General features: G+C 37.4%; 1 protein-coding gene and 1 long non-coding RNA gene across 5 annotated transcripts in view; both read right to left on the bottom strand.

The window, feature by feature from the left end:
• The window catches only part of LOC100646780 (ecdysone-induced protein 78C), a 140,725-nt gene that overhangs the window by 21,730 nt on the left and 103,170 nt on the right, over positions 1–15,825 (bottom strand). For 3 of the 4 annotated variants that reach the window (XM_003395889.4, XM_048406467.1, XM_048406468.1), the window contains exon 3: positions 8,656–8,780. In XM_003395889.4, coding sequence (XP_003395937.2) covers positions 8,656–8,780 — 125 coding nt within the window. Of the gene's footprint in view, positions 1–8,655; positions 8,781–9,021; positions 9,257–15,825 lie in introns of those variants that run through there. The other variant, XM_048406469.1, reaches the window with a different exon arrangement.
• Positions 1,364–7,372, bottom strand: LOC125385233. The gene is made up of 4 exons (XR_007224281.1): positions 6,882–7,372; positions 5,908–6,051; positions 3,552–3,835; positions 1,364–2,280 (listed from the first exon to the last, which is right to left on the bottom strand). It is a non-coding gene; the product is annotated as an uncharacterized LOC125385233 (long non-coding RNA).

Here is a 15,825-nt window from a genome sequence, read left to right as displayed (position 1 = left end):
ATCGAACGTATCGATTTATTGGTCTATTAACGATGATATTAATTAATGAAACCGGTTCGTAACGATGCGTTGCATCGACATCGATACATATCCGTCGGCCAATATACCGAATATCGGATAGAAAGCGGACAGTTGTGTTCTCAACAATCCATAGTGCTATTTTGCATTTGATATCGGATCGTTATTGGAATCGATACGTTTCATTGTGTATCAGTTTGCAAATTGTCGAAACGTAGCTGCCAAGTAATAAACCTTCCGTTGCAGATTGAATAAATGAATATATACGGGCTAACGTTTTGTTTTTATTATCGGATATTCGATGATGATGGATTCGGCGTTAGGGGTATAATTACGGTGATGTGCATATAAATAGAGAAACGTTCATTATTCTTGTTTTGCAGCGTAGAATTTAAGAATAGATTGAATTTATAATCTGACGAGCCTTACAGCCGAGGTACGTATTTGAAAGTTACTTACTTATATTTGAGACATTGAGAGCGAAAGTAGACTAACTACAAATGAAATTAAACAGATAGAACGTAATAAAGTAAAGGAAATTCCAGTTATAGAAGATCGAATCAGGATCTATAGTCTTTCATTTATTTCAAGATTCGTGTACGATAATAATATTTGCTCAGGTACACGGGGAGATGGAATTTTTGAACGCTAATATCATGCGTCACCATTTTCGGTGAGCTCGAATCGCCGCTATAATCGAATCAGACTTTCCATCGCATTAGGAAACAATAATAGGTATTTTATTCCGGTAACGAACCAGTTAATTTCCAAATGGATGCATTACCATTGCGAGTTGATTTATTAAACATTGGCTTATTGCGGATTGTTTACGAGTTGACTCATTGAACATTGGCTTATAATTTTACATTATGCTTACCTAATTGCGCGAGATAAAAACGAAAATATGTATAACGCGTCTTTGAATTATAAATATTCAAGCAGATGATAATTCTCTTTCTCTCCTTCTTTCCCGTTTACGAAAGTGAAAAATTATTTCGAAGAAATGTTCGTTAAAATTAATTCCACTGTTCATTTATGATATTGTATAAATTAAATCATACGTTAATAGAGATTTATTTCCTCTAAATATTATTAACGAACGTTCGTATTTCGTATACTTTTGTATATTTAAATTTTTTTTAATTCCAGTTCTTTATACAGTTCATTGAATTTCCCAAAAGCACACAGTTTCGCGAGCAATTTTATAAACACGGAACAAATCTTGTTAGCTTGGTCTTTGTACGTTTATTACGTTCCGTATCTATGCTAACCAAATTGATAAAAATTCCCGAAAAATCTACAAAAACTGGAATCTCGAAAGATTCGAAGTGGCCTTTTTCGTTCGATGAAATTCTCTTCTCTATTTTCTATGGAGATTTTCCAGCTTCTTTTTCGACCAAATCACACATCGACATCGCGGAAATTCCTGAAAATTCTCTCCGATAAAATTGATGAAATTTTGCGCCTGTACATTGAATTGATTAGAATTCACAAACAAATATTATTAAATATAAAAATACAATTAAGTCGAAGACATATTCGAACGTGTATAAAATATACGTAAAACGTGCACTGAACGGTCGATAAAGTGTTAACGTGTTGATTTCAGGCTAGGCATATCGATTGATCCTTCGAAGAATTTCGATAGAGGCGAGTGAGTCAGTGGAACGATGCATAATAAATCAGACTTAAAAGAGGCGAACGCGCCTGGCTAGTAGAAAGGCTTAAATTTAATCGGACAGGACGCAGAGGACCATTTGACCTCCGCGAAATTCGTTTAGCCAGAGCTGCAAATTGGAAACTTGGTATTACATGCAAATTCAAAGCGTTTTAGACTATTCGATTAATTAATTTTCGTTGCGTATTTATTATCGGTATTAAACGATGAAATTATTACAATAACGATGTACAGATTCAAGCTCGAGGTCGATTCTCGTCGTAATTATGATGCGACAGAGATTTCGCAAAATCGATATTCCTTCGTATCTCATTGCGTTAGAAACATCGACAAATGTTAATAAGAACGAGAACGCGTTTTCACGTTAAATGCACGTTTGTTCTGGCATAAAATCTCCTGTCGCAATTTTCTGCTTATATTTAATTTATGTCGCAACTTTCGATCTCACCATACGTTTTCCTGTGATTCGCGAAATTGTAACACGATGAAAACAGCAAAAAAGCAAGAGGCGGCTGGAGCGACGAACGTGTATTCGTTTCCAGCCAGGAAATTGGCTTCGTCGTATTGGAAGCGTCTGCATGTTCCTATAAATCTCTGTTCATAAGTTGAAATTGAAGTTAATTCATAAAATCATTAGAGGATTATGAAAAACACGTGTTTAGAATTCTTCTCTGATCGTGAACCTGAGGATTATAACGAATTCGTGTTATAATTAACGATCTCGTTAATTGCATATAATTATATCAAACATTTTTCTTCTCCTTGTTCGATTCACTGCTTCTCTCACTGTTTCGATTGATTTTGACTATTCAAACCAATTAAAGATTCGTTATTATGGATAGTTCTATTGAAGCAACCAAGCAAACACAAACGAAGAAGTTTTATAGACTCGATAAATTGACACGTTGTTTTGTATAATTATGCAACGAAGATTGTCTTCAGGGCAATCATTAAAAAGAAAGACAGACATCTGTATGGATACGAGTAGCGAGGTCAAATACCGAGGTGAAGACAACTCTCTAATTATTTTGAGCAGTGTAGTTATGGTTATTTGATTCTATCGTTATATTCTATAAACGATTCCACGAATGGGATGCAGATTTCGTAGAAATTTTTCTATCCTTAGCCAGCTCGCTACAATTCTTTTGATATCGGAGAATTCTGAAAACCAACGCACGTAATTCTCCATTAATTCACTACCAAGCTCGTTAAAATGACGGGTCGCATTTAATTGTATAACTGCTAAAAACATGAAAATACTGATGACAAAATTAACGTTGACTGTTACTGAAATGGGAATATAATTACATTTACCCGCGTATACATTTTCATTACGTATAGTACAACGTACGTGTTTCGATATATACTATGAATCGGTTGTTCTAACGTTAATTTAATATACGTAGACAAAACATTTCCATAATTCTTGCGAACAATTCCTTCAAATCTTTACCACGTATCTCCAAGTATTCTCTTACACAAATACAAAATTCCAACTTATTGATCATTTATCTCACGATCTAGATTATCACGTTTCATGTATACAAAGCCGGTAGATGTCTTAATCCTAATGATCGGAAATGTTCAGATACACAAACATGCGCACCGTGTACGTACATATGTTTTATGTATACAAATTCAGTAGATATCCTGATCCTTCTAATCAGAAATGTTCATATATGTATATATATATGTAGTTGTGCATTATGTACGCTTATACGTTTCATACATACAAACTCGCTAGTTATCCTAATCCTCATGACCAGAAATGTTCATATACTGTACACAGTACGCACATATGTGCTCGTGCAGCTCGTCCATGTATCGGTGGGAGCGCGAGAATGTACCAATTCACCGTTAACCATGGCCTTAGGGCTTCCGTGTTTCAATCTGAGCAGAGGAGTACCGGCGGATGTGCATCTCGCGGCAAGATTAAGGCACGTACACATCGCGCGAGTCTGGGCCTCGTGAGTGCGCTTCCTCGCGAGAAAATACGCTCCGCCGGGAGATACGAAACGAACCAACGATTTCTCCGAATCGTTACGTTTTCTCCATCTCCGTGTCCCTCTGTGCTAGAGAGATTCGTCGATGAACGTCCCGAAGAATTTCCGTATCGTTCGATATCGCTGGAAAGTGGAGCTATCGGCGAAAAAACGAGCATCGTGTTATACAGGCTGTTTCAAAACATATTGCATATACGTAGCGGACATTTACGTGGCTATTGAGATTTATTTTTCTTCAATGTGTAGGTGTGGTCTAACTGTACGTGGGAAACAAATGCGCGATTAATGTATTTATGCAGGCGTAGATTGATCCCACGCATTTTCTAAACGAATTTGAGATTTTTTGTTTATGGGTCACATGGCATAAGTTTAATCATGAAAATAAACTTCGTCGCGTAATTATAAAAAAATCGGTGTGATTGTAATTATCTGGATTAAAATTATTATCAGAAAGATCTGAATGTAAAAGATAGCGAACATTAATTTACAGACATACTAATCCATAAATGTACAGCGTCTCCGACGACTTACAAAAGGATTATCTATTTATTCTCGAAATTTTCTGCATCTCTGGTTTCGCGTATAAAAAGTAGGTATTTTCGATTCTTTATGGGAAATTTGACAGGCTGATATTTTAGAAAATTCAAATCCACCCGACTGGATCTCACAAAGTTATGAATAAAATTTCTACATGTCGGGGAAATGATGGAGGAGGAATGAAAGGCGGATGACGTATTATAATGATAGATACGATGACGACATGACTGCTACCTACTGCTAACATAATGACTGATATCTTCGTGGTATTCCTACTTTGTTACTGGCAGGGCTTTTATTAGGAGGACGATTAAATGTAATTTATTCGTTTCAACAGTTACGTGTTTGCGATGGAATTTCGTTGAGAAGGAATTGTGAAAGAATAGCGAAGATAAAAAAGCAACGACAAGGTAACGATACACGGAATAACTATAGCTGATCAGATTTGTTTGTATTTTCGGCGTTAAATTGGAGGTAGGAGATCAAAGTTTCTAGATAATTTGCATTTAGAATGAAATTACACACTTGTTCACGTTACACAGGTTGGAATTTCTCGACTTTCTACTTGATACATTCTTTTGTGATTTACCATTAACCCTTCGCACAGTGTAACCAACAAAGACTCAGGCAAGCTGTTAAATATAGCGTACTATAAATTTCACATCTTAAATGTCATCATTAAACTGTGTATTTTTACGCGTGTATGGGAAGTTTGAAGGCACAGAATGTACGCAAAACGCAAAGATATTTCAAATATTCAAATCATAGTATTCGTTATAATATTTGGTATGTAAAACAACCATCTACCTAGGTTCTATTTTTTAAATTATACTCATAAATATTGCAATATAGCCATTATATGTAACGTCAATTATTACTATTTATTTTCTACAAAAAGTTGAAAAGTATATGATACAAATGTAAGAAATCTTAGGCATGAAAAGGTGACTAGTTTTAAAGTCGTCCATTCTAAATTCTGCGTTACCTTATCATATCATCAAAAGATTGCAACGAAATTCTTCAAGCTGAAAAGAATTTTCTTGCGCTCAGCTGTCAGATCAATAAAAATATTTTCGATGTTTCAAATTTTAGAGAAAATATATTAATGAATTAGTAGGGTATCACGGTCTGGTATCATACAGTTATCAACATTCAGGCTCCCTGGTAAGGTATATCCATTTGGAAGTGTGTCATTTCATCCCTAATGAAGCTAGCCGTAATGTTAATGAAACGTCGGAATAAATTTTGCAAAAGTGTACAGTTTATATCAGAAAGCTTCATTTTTTAATACAAACGCGATAATGATTTTTAGAAGCGATTAAATTTGTGTTATAAATCTCGCGAAAATGACGGTGTTCGTAAAGAAAACAAAAATTTTGTATGTTCTAAACTATTGAAAGTTGATTTTAAATTACTATAAACTATATAGATAAAATCTATTTTGAAAAATACCAGTTTTCTATAATTTTTTGAAACGTTATCTTTCCCGAATAAATAAATTGCAAATAATAATTAAATTGATTGTTTATAGATCAATCGTGATTTATCATGGTCAGAATGATGAACAGTGAAAGGATAAAAAGTACGAGGTAAGAATATGGTTATTAGAAAATTACAAAATGCAAATATTCTTAATAAAAGATAGAGCAGTAGAAGCAAAGCTATACTTACTCAGGAAGTATAGAATAACCTTGGAATTATTGATTGCCCAGTGACATTGACACTGATTAGCACTTAAAGATCGTCCACAGCTTTCTTCTATTATTAGCTGATTATCTGATCAATTAAAACATCGTGTCTGTTGGAAACCACTCTCTATTAAAAGCCCACGGATAAATATTTCCAAAATATTGGAACGTGGCACGTATTCTGACAATAGTTCGCTAAGTAAAATACATTCTAACACGTTTTGCAAAACGTGCAAACAATCTTTAAGAAATTAACGCTCGAAAACCTTTTTCAGCCGCAGTAAAAATGACCGCATAATAAGAATTCGCGAACAATCGCACAAAATACCGGACTTTATCTGTACGATAACAACGACGACACGGTAATAGCACGGAAATGTTTCCTATTGTTCTTCCTGCTTAACGTATCGCCTTCGTTTTTCATTTTCAACGCATAAAAGACACGCGTAATATATCTTCCCAATTTCTTCAGGGACAAATTTATTAATTTTTAAAAAATATAATTACTTCTACTCTTCCGGGAACGCACGTGGCGAGCGGATATTGACGCGGTTGGGTATATCTTTGAATATTTTTACGATATCAAGTTTCACCATCGTTTAATTTATCGCCTACTATACCGAAAGCTACGTACGTTGAATAAATTGAATTTTCCTAGTAATTAGACTCGTCGTTCTACACAGCCGATAAAACTATGACGAGAAATATTGGGTTGACGACTAAGTGATTGCGGATTTTGTCAATACCAGCTAATGAATAATCACTTAGTTGCCAGCCCAATATATAAGGCAACGATCTCTCAAACACCGTAATGTTCGAATAAAGTTACTATGATCCGAAATGTATGTATTCTTACATTATTAGAATTTGAAATATTTCGAAGTAAATAACTCGACAAGAGGATCATCTATCGATCATGGCGATATCTTTTGAATGGAAGAGTATACGTATACGTACCCAGTATCCTTATCCTTTAGTTAGTTTATATAGTTATCCTTTAAGCGGTTAAAGAAAGAAGGAATAAAAATCAGTAGAACACGAACTTGGCCGCGGAAAACGCGTATTGCGAATTGCACGGTCGCGAACGTAATGAAATATTATCGGCACGCCTTGAGCGCCGTTAACGATCCATAGAGACCGATCGGTTCCCGATCATCGACTTCTTTCGCAAACCGTCGATGCAGGGACAATTTGTTTCTCTTCGATAATCGCGATCGACCATCTTGCCAACGTTAATTATACTCAAACGTTAGTGAAGATATATGACGCGGGCGATTAATAACGATCCTAGACAATGCTCAATTTATGGCTCGTAGGAAACAACGCTTTTAACGACATTGGTACGCCCCGTTGCGAATGCTGTTCGGTGGATCACAGTCTTCGATCGTTTTTCATCGAATAGGTACACTGAAATATCCTTTTTACAGCGACTGCCTATGGAGAGGTATTTGCGTTAAGTTATTGGCTTGTCCCAGCGAAAACTTTTTCGTTTCTCGGTGTTTTAACGGACTTGAAAGAAGGACGGAAGGATGAAATTGTTTAATTTCCACATTTTCAAATTCTCCAATATTCGAATCTTCGAACGGTCGAACGTACGGATGACAAGTGGGAAACTCGGTGTTCGTGAGCAGCACGAAGATATCGACCATTCTGAACCTTCGAATCCACGATGTAGCGAGAGTACCTTTCGTCGAGAAATGCGCACCTTCTAAGGTTCAATAAAATACGAGCGATCATAGGCGTCGTATCTTGTCAGCCATAAATTCGCTGCCTCGTGTCGATTTGTTGGTCTCTCGGTTCGTTCGAAAGTCGATGGCAATAGGATGAGAGTGTTCTTTCCCTTCCGAAACGGAGGATTCGCGGAGAAAGGGAGAAAATAAGCGAAAGTGATAATTGAAAAACGAGGCATGGGTTAGCTAGAAAGAGAGAAAGAGAGAGAGAGAGAGAGGGGAAGAGAGAAATGAATAAACGAGAAATGGAAATAGGAGAAAAAGCGTTACACATAGCAGAAAAAGGAATAGAACGGTAAGGAGAACGATCGAAAGTAGTCGATACTAGCAATGCACAGACACGTCGAGAAGGAGAAATGATATTTACAACTGCGATAATTTTCCCACAGGAAGCGATACATCGAAGGCGATTTTATACGAATTATACTTCAAGATAGAGGAAAGTTTAGTGCATACGATTATGTTTCTCGGTGTAGAAAGTTTCGCGAAGAGCATTTCTCGCGTTGCATCTTCTCGTACACGATGCGATATATCACCGCGCGATAGTTATCGCGAATCGACAAAATTAACGCGAATTTCGTCTCCGACATTACGGTTCTCGAATTTTAACATTTTAGAATCGTCTCGTGTTCAAATTTTGTTGACTTTCAAATTATCGAGTGTCGAATTTTCAAGCATGAGCATTTTCTAACTTTTAAATTTACAAGTTCCCAAATTACGAAACATCCAACCATGTAAATATTCAAATCTCCAAGTATTCAAATTCTCGAATATTCAAGTTTGCCAAATTTCCAAATTGTAAGGTTTTTTTAATTCTCAGATTCTCGAGATTTGTAATCCTTGTGCTCTTAAATTCTCGAAACTTTTAACGCGCGAATTTCTAAATTCTCAAATTTCATGGCTTTCGTACTCGAAGAATTCGAAATTATTTAACGTTTAAACGTCCAAACTTTCGGGAAGACCAAAGCACAATTATGAACGTGATACGTTGTCATACTCACTTTGCAGCCCTCGCAGCTGGTTACGCCGTAATGATAACCGCTCGCTTTGTCACCGCAAACTCTACAGGCCACGAAACTCTTCGCGGGCGTCGAACTGTTCGAATCGGCAGCCGCGTAATGTTGCTCTGGAAAACAAAGCAGACAGAGCTACGTTATGTAACGTGATCGTCATCCGTAAAACTAGGTAAACGTTCTGCCAAATGTATCTCTATTCCCTCTTGGAAGGAAGAAACCTATACGAAAACTTTGTCTATAATGATAAGAAACAAATTGCACGGAGTATACGATGATATATTTCATTTATTCTAATATTTTATCTAATATTTCACAGCAATTCTGATAAATCTTTCGTATATTTCCACCTACCTTCGGTTTTAACGGTGTCGACTATTGTAATCGTTGGAATGAAATTAGAGCTTGTATCGCAATAATTTAATATTAATAGCTTCCTGCTCAATTGTACGATCCCCTTTTTATCAGAATCAAATAATTCAGTAAATTGTAGATTTTTCGAAGCATTTAAGAATTCTGATTTTTCCCAATTAAACGTATAAAAATATTTGTAAGTACTTAAAAAATATAACATTTATCTGAAGTATACGTAAATGAAATACAGAAATGCTTAAAAATATTCTATTCGTGTTTCATATATAGGTCGCATATAATTCGCGATCGAAGCATAAAAACAGCTTACGGATCATAATGTGTCGTGCAATGTTATGAATTAAACATAAGCAGGATAGCATCGTTAATTATCCGTTGTTTAAGATATCATTAACGTGGACTCGAGCATTAACATTTAACGATACAGTTGGACTAATTGTGAGTGGTTAAACGAAACGTAATAAATTTTCTCGCATTAACGTCATATCATTATTTTCGGACTGGAATAGTCGTATCATCTCCCCCGTATCGTAACCTCGTTTCACTCGAAATTGTATCTATATAATCCGACAGAGAACGAGGCAAGAAACATTCTTATATTCTCTGATCATCGATTCAATACGTTCTCCAAACGAACCTCATCGAATCGCTCGTAAACATGCTTCTCAATGTCGAGTTTCCACGCGATCATCGCCGATTCGAGCGCAACGGACGAGATCACGACTCGCCTTCCTTCTTTCTAACGACCAAAAAACGAGCACAAAGCGCGTGGAGCTAACGGAATCGTTTCTCGATGGAAATGGTCACGCGTACACAGACTCCAGGGAGAAAGAACGGAGGAAAAAAGGGCGACTATCGGTTCTAGCCAAATAGAGTCGAACAACGGCGAAACGAAGATAGACACAGGGAAACAGCGAGAAATACAGAGACAAGGGAAGTCGCACTAGGAGAATTAGGAGAAAGTGAGATGAATCGACGAGATACAGACATTTGAAGTAAAGGCGAGAAATAAAGGACAATTATACGAGCAACGGACGAGTCGCATAGACAAAGAAGACGGAAAAGAACAGGATAGAAGACTGTTAATTCTAATCAAATAAAATCGAAAAGTAACCGAACACAGACAAACGGAATAAGAAAGATAGCGAATGTCCAACAGACGAACGAACGAAATAGAAGGAAACACAGGACGAGGTAAGAGCAACAGAAGGAAAGAACAGGACGAAGAATCGAATCGATTCTATTCGAATAAAATGGAACACCGATCAAACAAAGATAAAAATACGAGACCAGAAGGAACAACAAAAATATCGGACTGTCAGACAGGCTAAAATAAGGGAAGGCCAGGATTAAAGAAGAAAAGGAGAAGAAATATGTTGAAAGAGTATGTACAAAGAAGAGTGGCGTCGTGTCAGGACGACGATGGTACGAGAGCCACGTTCGTCCGAGGCACGGGCTGGTTTCTTCCATTGGACGAGGAACAGGCCCGTTGCATCCATAATGCAACGACGGTCGGGAACGCCACCGAGGAAGGGAACAGGCTGCTGCTCCTGCTGGCGCGAGGCTCGCAGCAACACGCGGTGGTTCGTGTAACGGAAAGCTCGCGTCACCGTTACAGAGAGAACACACCACACGGCCTAGGGAGAACAGCGAGAGGAAGAACGAGCGGACGAGACGAGCGGAGCGAAGAGGGAAGGAAAAGAAAAAGGAAGAGGAAAAAGGCGAAACGGGGCCGTCCGCAAAGGGAGTGCACAGGGAACCGTATAGGAGTAGTCCGCAACATTATATATACCGTTGGACTCTCGTGAAACCCCTGCCAGAAGACGTGTCGTTACGTGGCCAGGGGTTAGACAGAGATCGATAGACAGAGAGAAAGACCGATGAAAGGAAGATGGCGGCGAGAAGAAGCAGCGACGATGGAAAGGATGGATAGGAGAAGTACGCTGTGCAAAAGGGAGCAAGAAGAGTATAAGAGACCGAGGAAGGAGCAGTGTAGTTGATCGTAGTAGCGTCTGGAAACGGGGCCCGATCACCGGCACTGTACCGCCACCGATGCGATTTTATGAAGCCCGTAACGCCATCGAACGGTACCGAAATTTTTCTACCGCGACAAAGACAATCACGGGAAGGACAATCACTGTCGAGCACGAGTCGTCCTCTCACTGGAAGTGCAACTATATCCATTCAAGTATAAAATATGATAAGGGTAAAAATATGTTTTGTTTATTATTTGTCTGGAATCTACGTAGTGCATCTACGTTTGCAGGAACTGAAACCCAATCTGAAAATTGATTTATCCTTATGAACTTGCGATTGTGCGATTTTAGAAATTAAGAAACAACTCGTTCAACGCATTTGATATTGGAGACTTTGAACGGAACTCCTTCGAATGACTTTGAAAACTTTTTTGGATTTGTAATAAAAAAATGCACGAAACTAATCAATCTAGGATTTAAAAAAGAAGGTACTTTTTGGACAACTTTTATTTAAAAGTACGTCACGGCGTGCGCGGTATGTCACCGGGTGTCCGTAATAATTTTGACGTCGAATGACCATGTGACATATGGTGTATGTCATCCGAGTAAAATAGCGTTTTAGCTAAAATTTCGAAAAGATAAACGCGCAGCAGATAACGATATTTATTTCAAGACTGAGAAAATTATGTAACACGTATACAATTGGTATAAACGTCATTTATACTTGCAGACCAGAACAGACACGGGAAAAGTATAAAACTGTTACTAAAACATGGAGATACATTTATACATATGGTTAAAATTGTAGGAAAAATTGTTTAGGGTAATACGAATCTTAAATGATCCTCGCGATAATTTTTGGAACAGCCTTCCAAATATAAACTTGGATTATCTCTGCAGCCAGTGTAAAAATAATTAGTACTTTTCCGTGTCCCTGGAGTTTTTCACTAAAAATACTGATAACATACGTGTGTTGCCGTTAAAAAAAATTGTAAAACAAAAATAACAAAAAAACTAACTTTCCGAAGATCGCAGTGAATTTTCACACACGTCGATTTCCTGGTTTTATCGTCACCTTACGATTAAACAGCGGAATATTGATCAGACGTAATTGGAAATGGAAACGATCTATCAGATTTAAAGAGGAATGTTTAGCCCACAAGTCGAAGTTTCGTGGAAGGTAAACGTAGCAATCGTCAAGACAAGCTATATTTTACTATCCTCGATACTCTAATACCATGGCGAGCAATATTTCCAAGATTTTAAGGAGCACGAAAAAATACAGTGGACTACAAAGTTACACGAAAAAAAAACGAATAAAAATTTTCACTCGATCGATCGACAACGTACAAACTACAATTTTTAAACTATTCCATTGGAAAAAATATAGCCGATGATCTTCTACGTTCTTCACTTCTCTGTAAGCTTTATGTAAGAAGATAGTAAGCTCGACGTATCCAAGTGTTGAAAACTGTGCAGTAGTCAAGGCAACCCTGCCTAATCAACGGTGTGTGTATTCTTAAACGATCGAACGTCGTGCCAACGCTCTCACACGTTCGCACGCCGATACATTGTAATTTATCGCGGTCCCGGATGGTCTGTAATTTCCAGGGACGAAGGCGGAAGTGAACGCGCCATACCGCGCACGTAATGACGTATACTACACCACCGGTGAACCGAAGTTTTTCGGTGCTTCTTCATGGGAATTCGTTAAGGCGTACCGTATTAACGACGCCTTAAACGGTCGTGCACGAATAAATTTTCCCGCGTACCAAACTTTTTACCAGCGAGCTCGTTTCCGTCTTGGAACAACGAGATTCATCGCGGCCGAGCGTTCCACGTATGCAAATTAGACACGAAACGACGCTATCGTATTTCCCTACGTTGCATGTACTTTCCGCTGTTTTAATGCTTTTTTCCTCCCATCTTTTTGCCCCTCTCCCCTTTCCACCGCGATTATATTTGACAGAAGTGGAAGGATTTAGCCGAATTGATTCTCTTTGCGAGAGGCAAGTTGATTTTGTTTTTTAGGTTTTATAGAGATGTTTATCGTGAATTTTACTTGGACTCGTGTACACTGCCGTTCGAGAATACACGGACACTCGTTTATGTCTGACAGATCGTAACTTAATTGCTAAGATGGAAACGGGAAGATCCGGAACGATTTTAAAATTGTCACGCAACGTTACGATGAAATTTTAGTTTATATGTGTTAAGTGGGCGTTTCGCAGCTGTTTCGTCGTTTAAAAGGACCACATTATTCTCAGTTTATATAGAAAAAGAAAACTTTAGAAAATATCCGAAAATTGACGTTTTATCTACTATACGTATGTACAAGCCTATCAGAAGTTTGAAATTTTCTCAGTTTCGTTATCCAGGTGTGTAATTAGCGTTGAATTATTAAGAAACAGGTACTTTGTTTCCAAAAATTCGCTTATTGAAAGGAAGCAAGTAACGGAGATTTCAAGGAAGATTTTTAAAACTACTTGTTACGTGTCACCTTTTTTACTTTCCATTTAGTCGAAAGAGATAGTTTCGAGTTAATTGATGTGACCTCTGAACGTTTCACATATCTGTCGATTCTATAGAAAATGAGTAGACGTTAATTTCGGTCATTTGTTCGCTGTCAGTTCATATATTTTAATAATATTCATGTATCACGTAATATATATAAGAGAAAGCATAGGAGAATCAAATAAAGATGAGAACTACTATTAATAAATTAAATAAACTTTCCTTACGCATGCATGATTGATGCATTCAATCTTTGCATAGCTAACTAAAAAAAAAAAAATTGGAAATCAGTGCATTTTATTGCTTAAAATAATTTCTTCTATCTATTAGCCTATTAAAACGCGCATGAGATGAAATTCTAAGAAAAACTAATTTAACATCAACTCCATTCTTAGGTATACAAAATTAAACACTTGAAGATTTCTAAATTCGAATTCAATACGAAATCTGTTTAAATTTAAATATAAACCACACCCAATACGAATGAAAGGCTAATTCACATTGCTTTTGTAGCACTGAAATATGCATCACAAGAATCCTATTTCTATTTCAAGAATTTATCGATCCAACATACATAAATATAAATGCCTAAGTGATAACATGTGGCACATAATAAATTGAACATATTCGAAGCAATTTCTAAAGATACAAAGTACATTATCTCAAACCTACTGGACAATAAATTCTATCTTTCATCGAACTTTCAAGGAAGAGAAACAAAGACTTCGAGTCGTTCGATTTATTTCTATATTTCATTGTGTTTTTAACAAGTATGACCGCGGATATTCGTGCATTTATGGGAAACTTAATGCTAGAACAACAAACGTATACTTAAACATAGTACGTACAAATGATTATCATGAAACCGATGCGATGCTGATAGAAGGGAATATTTCGGACTATTTTTAGAATTTTAAATTACTGTTGATCGCACGATTCTGCGATTACAGCTTCCACTGAAAATTTCATTCCTGCAATCATAAATATTTATAGAAATATAAAGTTACGTAAATGTTGGTGGTCTGCTAATACATTTTTCGGCCAAGGTTTTTCGCGAATGCCCATACGGTCCCATAGGGTTTCCACTCTGTTTTTCCGAGTGAAATATCCTCGGATGTTCGCGGCCACGTACTGAACGTCCATCAATTCGAGGTACTCCCGTGAGGAGAAAGTTGGTTCGGCCGAGCGGAATTTATAAGTAGAAATAGAAATTGTGCCTCTGTTCCGCGGAATATTACCGAGGCCTGGGGTGGTAAGTGAAATGTTAAACGCTGTATGATTACGAACTGAATGTACGACCAACTATAAAAGATTTACGGTCGCGATACACAGCTACAAACATCGTGGGTCTCCCCCGCGTGAAAGTCGACGGAGAAAACGCGACGAGCGCAGATAAGACGCTGCGCGATTCGTCGTCGTGACCAGATGTATCGATTGCAGTCGCTTCATAGACGAAACTTATCTTCGGTATCTTTTGATTTGCCGCAGAAGCGAACCTTACGTAAGTGGATGAAAAGTATCGCCATTGTTTAGAGTTTTATGGTATTTTCTTTGGACGTAGATTGGAATTCCATTTGCGCGTAGATGTTAAGTTACAAGTAGATCGCGGATGTTTCTGCATTTGTGAGAAAGCAGAAGCTTTAGAAATCCACAGAATTCATATTTCATCGTTAGACTGCTGCAGACTTTTCACTTCGTGGCAATTTATATTTTAAATGTCCATTCGCGAGATTCGAAATAATTGACGTTTCTGATCAACGGAGGATACCGACTAACGACTCTGTACTTTAATAATTTAATTTATTCGGAGAGAAATATAATCGATTAAAGTATCGTTCGTCGAATAATAAAAAATCTGGATAAAAAATCTTGAAACACATAAAACACTCGTAACGAGAAAATGTAAAACTACGAAACCCTTCGTGGATCAAAGGACTATCAAGCGTAGAATGAAATTCAAATAGAAAGGATATTGTTGAAGCTGTACGTTTACCCGATCCAATCCAAATTGACGCGATTGACTATTCAAGCCATTTCCTCCGCTATGTGCCAAACAAATTATGGTCAAATAATTCGAAACGAACGACACAAACAACGAATTAAGCTCGTAAACCGGGCAACTTACAATTAGTCATTGGTTAAGTAAATTATTTGTCTTCTCACGCTGCATCCGAACCTGGCCAGAGTCGTACTGTTTCCAGCGTCAACAGTGGAAAAACAGAAAACACGAGGACCCGTTACTCTGTTTCCGTTTCTGCCGTCGCAAAAACTTCTGTCATCGCAACGTGGACGATCA

This window comes from Bombus terrestris, chromosome 6, assembly GCF_910591885.1.
Source record: "Bombus terrestris chromosome 6, iyBomTerr1.2, whole genome shotgun sequence".
In the NCBI taxonomy this organism is placed as follows: Eukaryota; Metazoa; Arthropoda; class Insecta; order Hymenoptera; family Apidae; genus Bombus; species Bombus terrestris.
The sequence above is the reverse complement of the archived record's forward strand: the minus strand, read 5'-3'. Positions and strand labels throughout refer to the sequence as shown.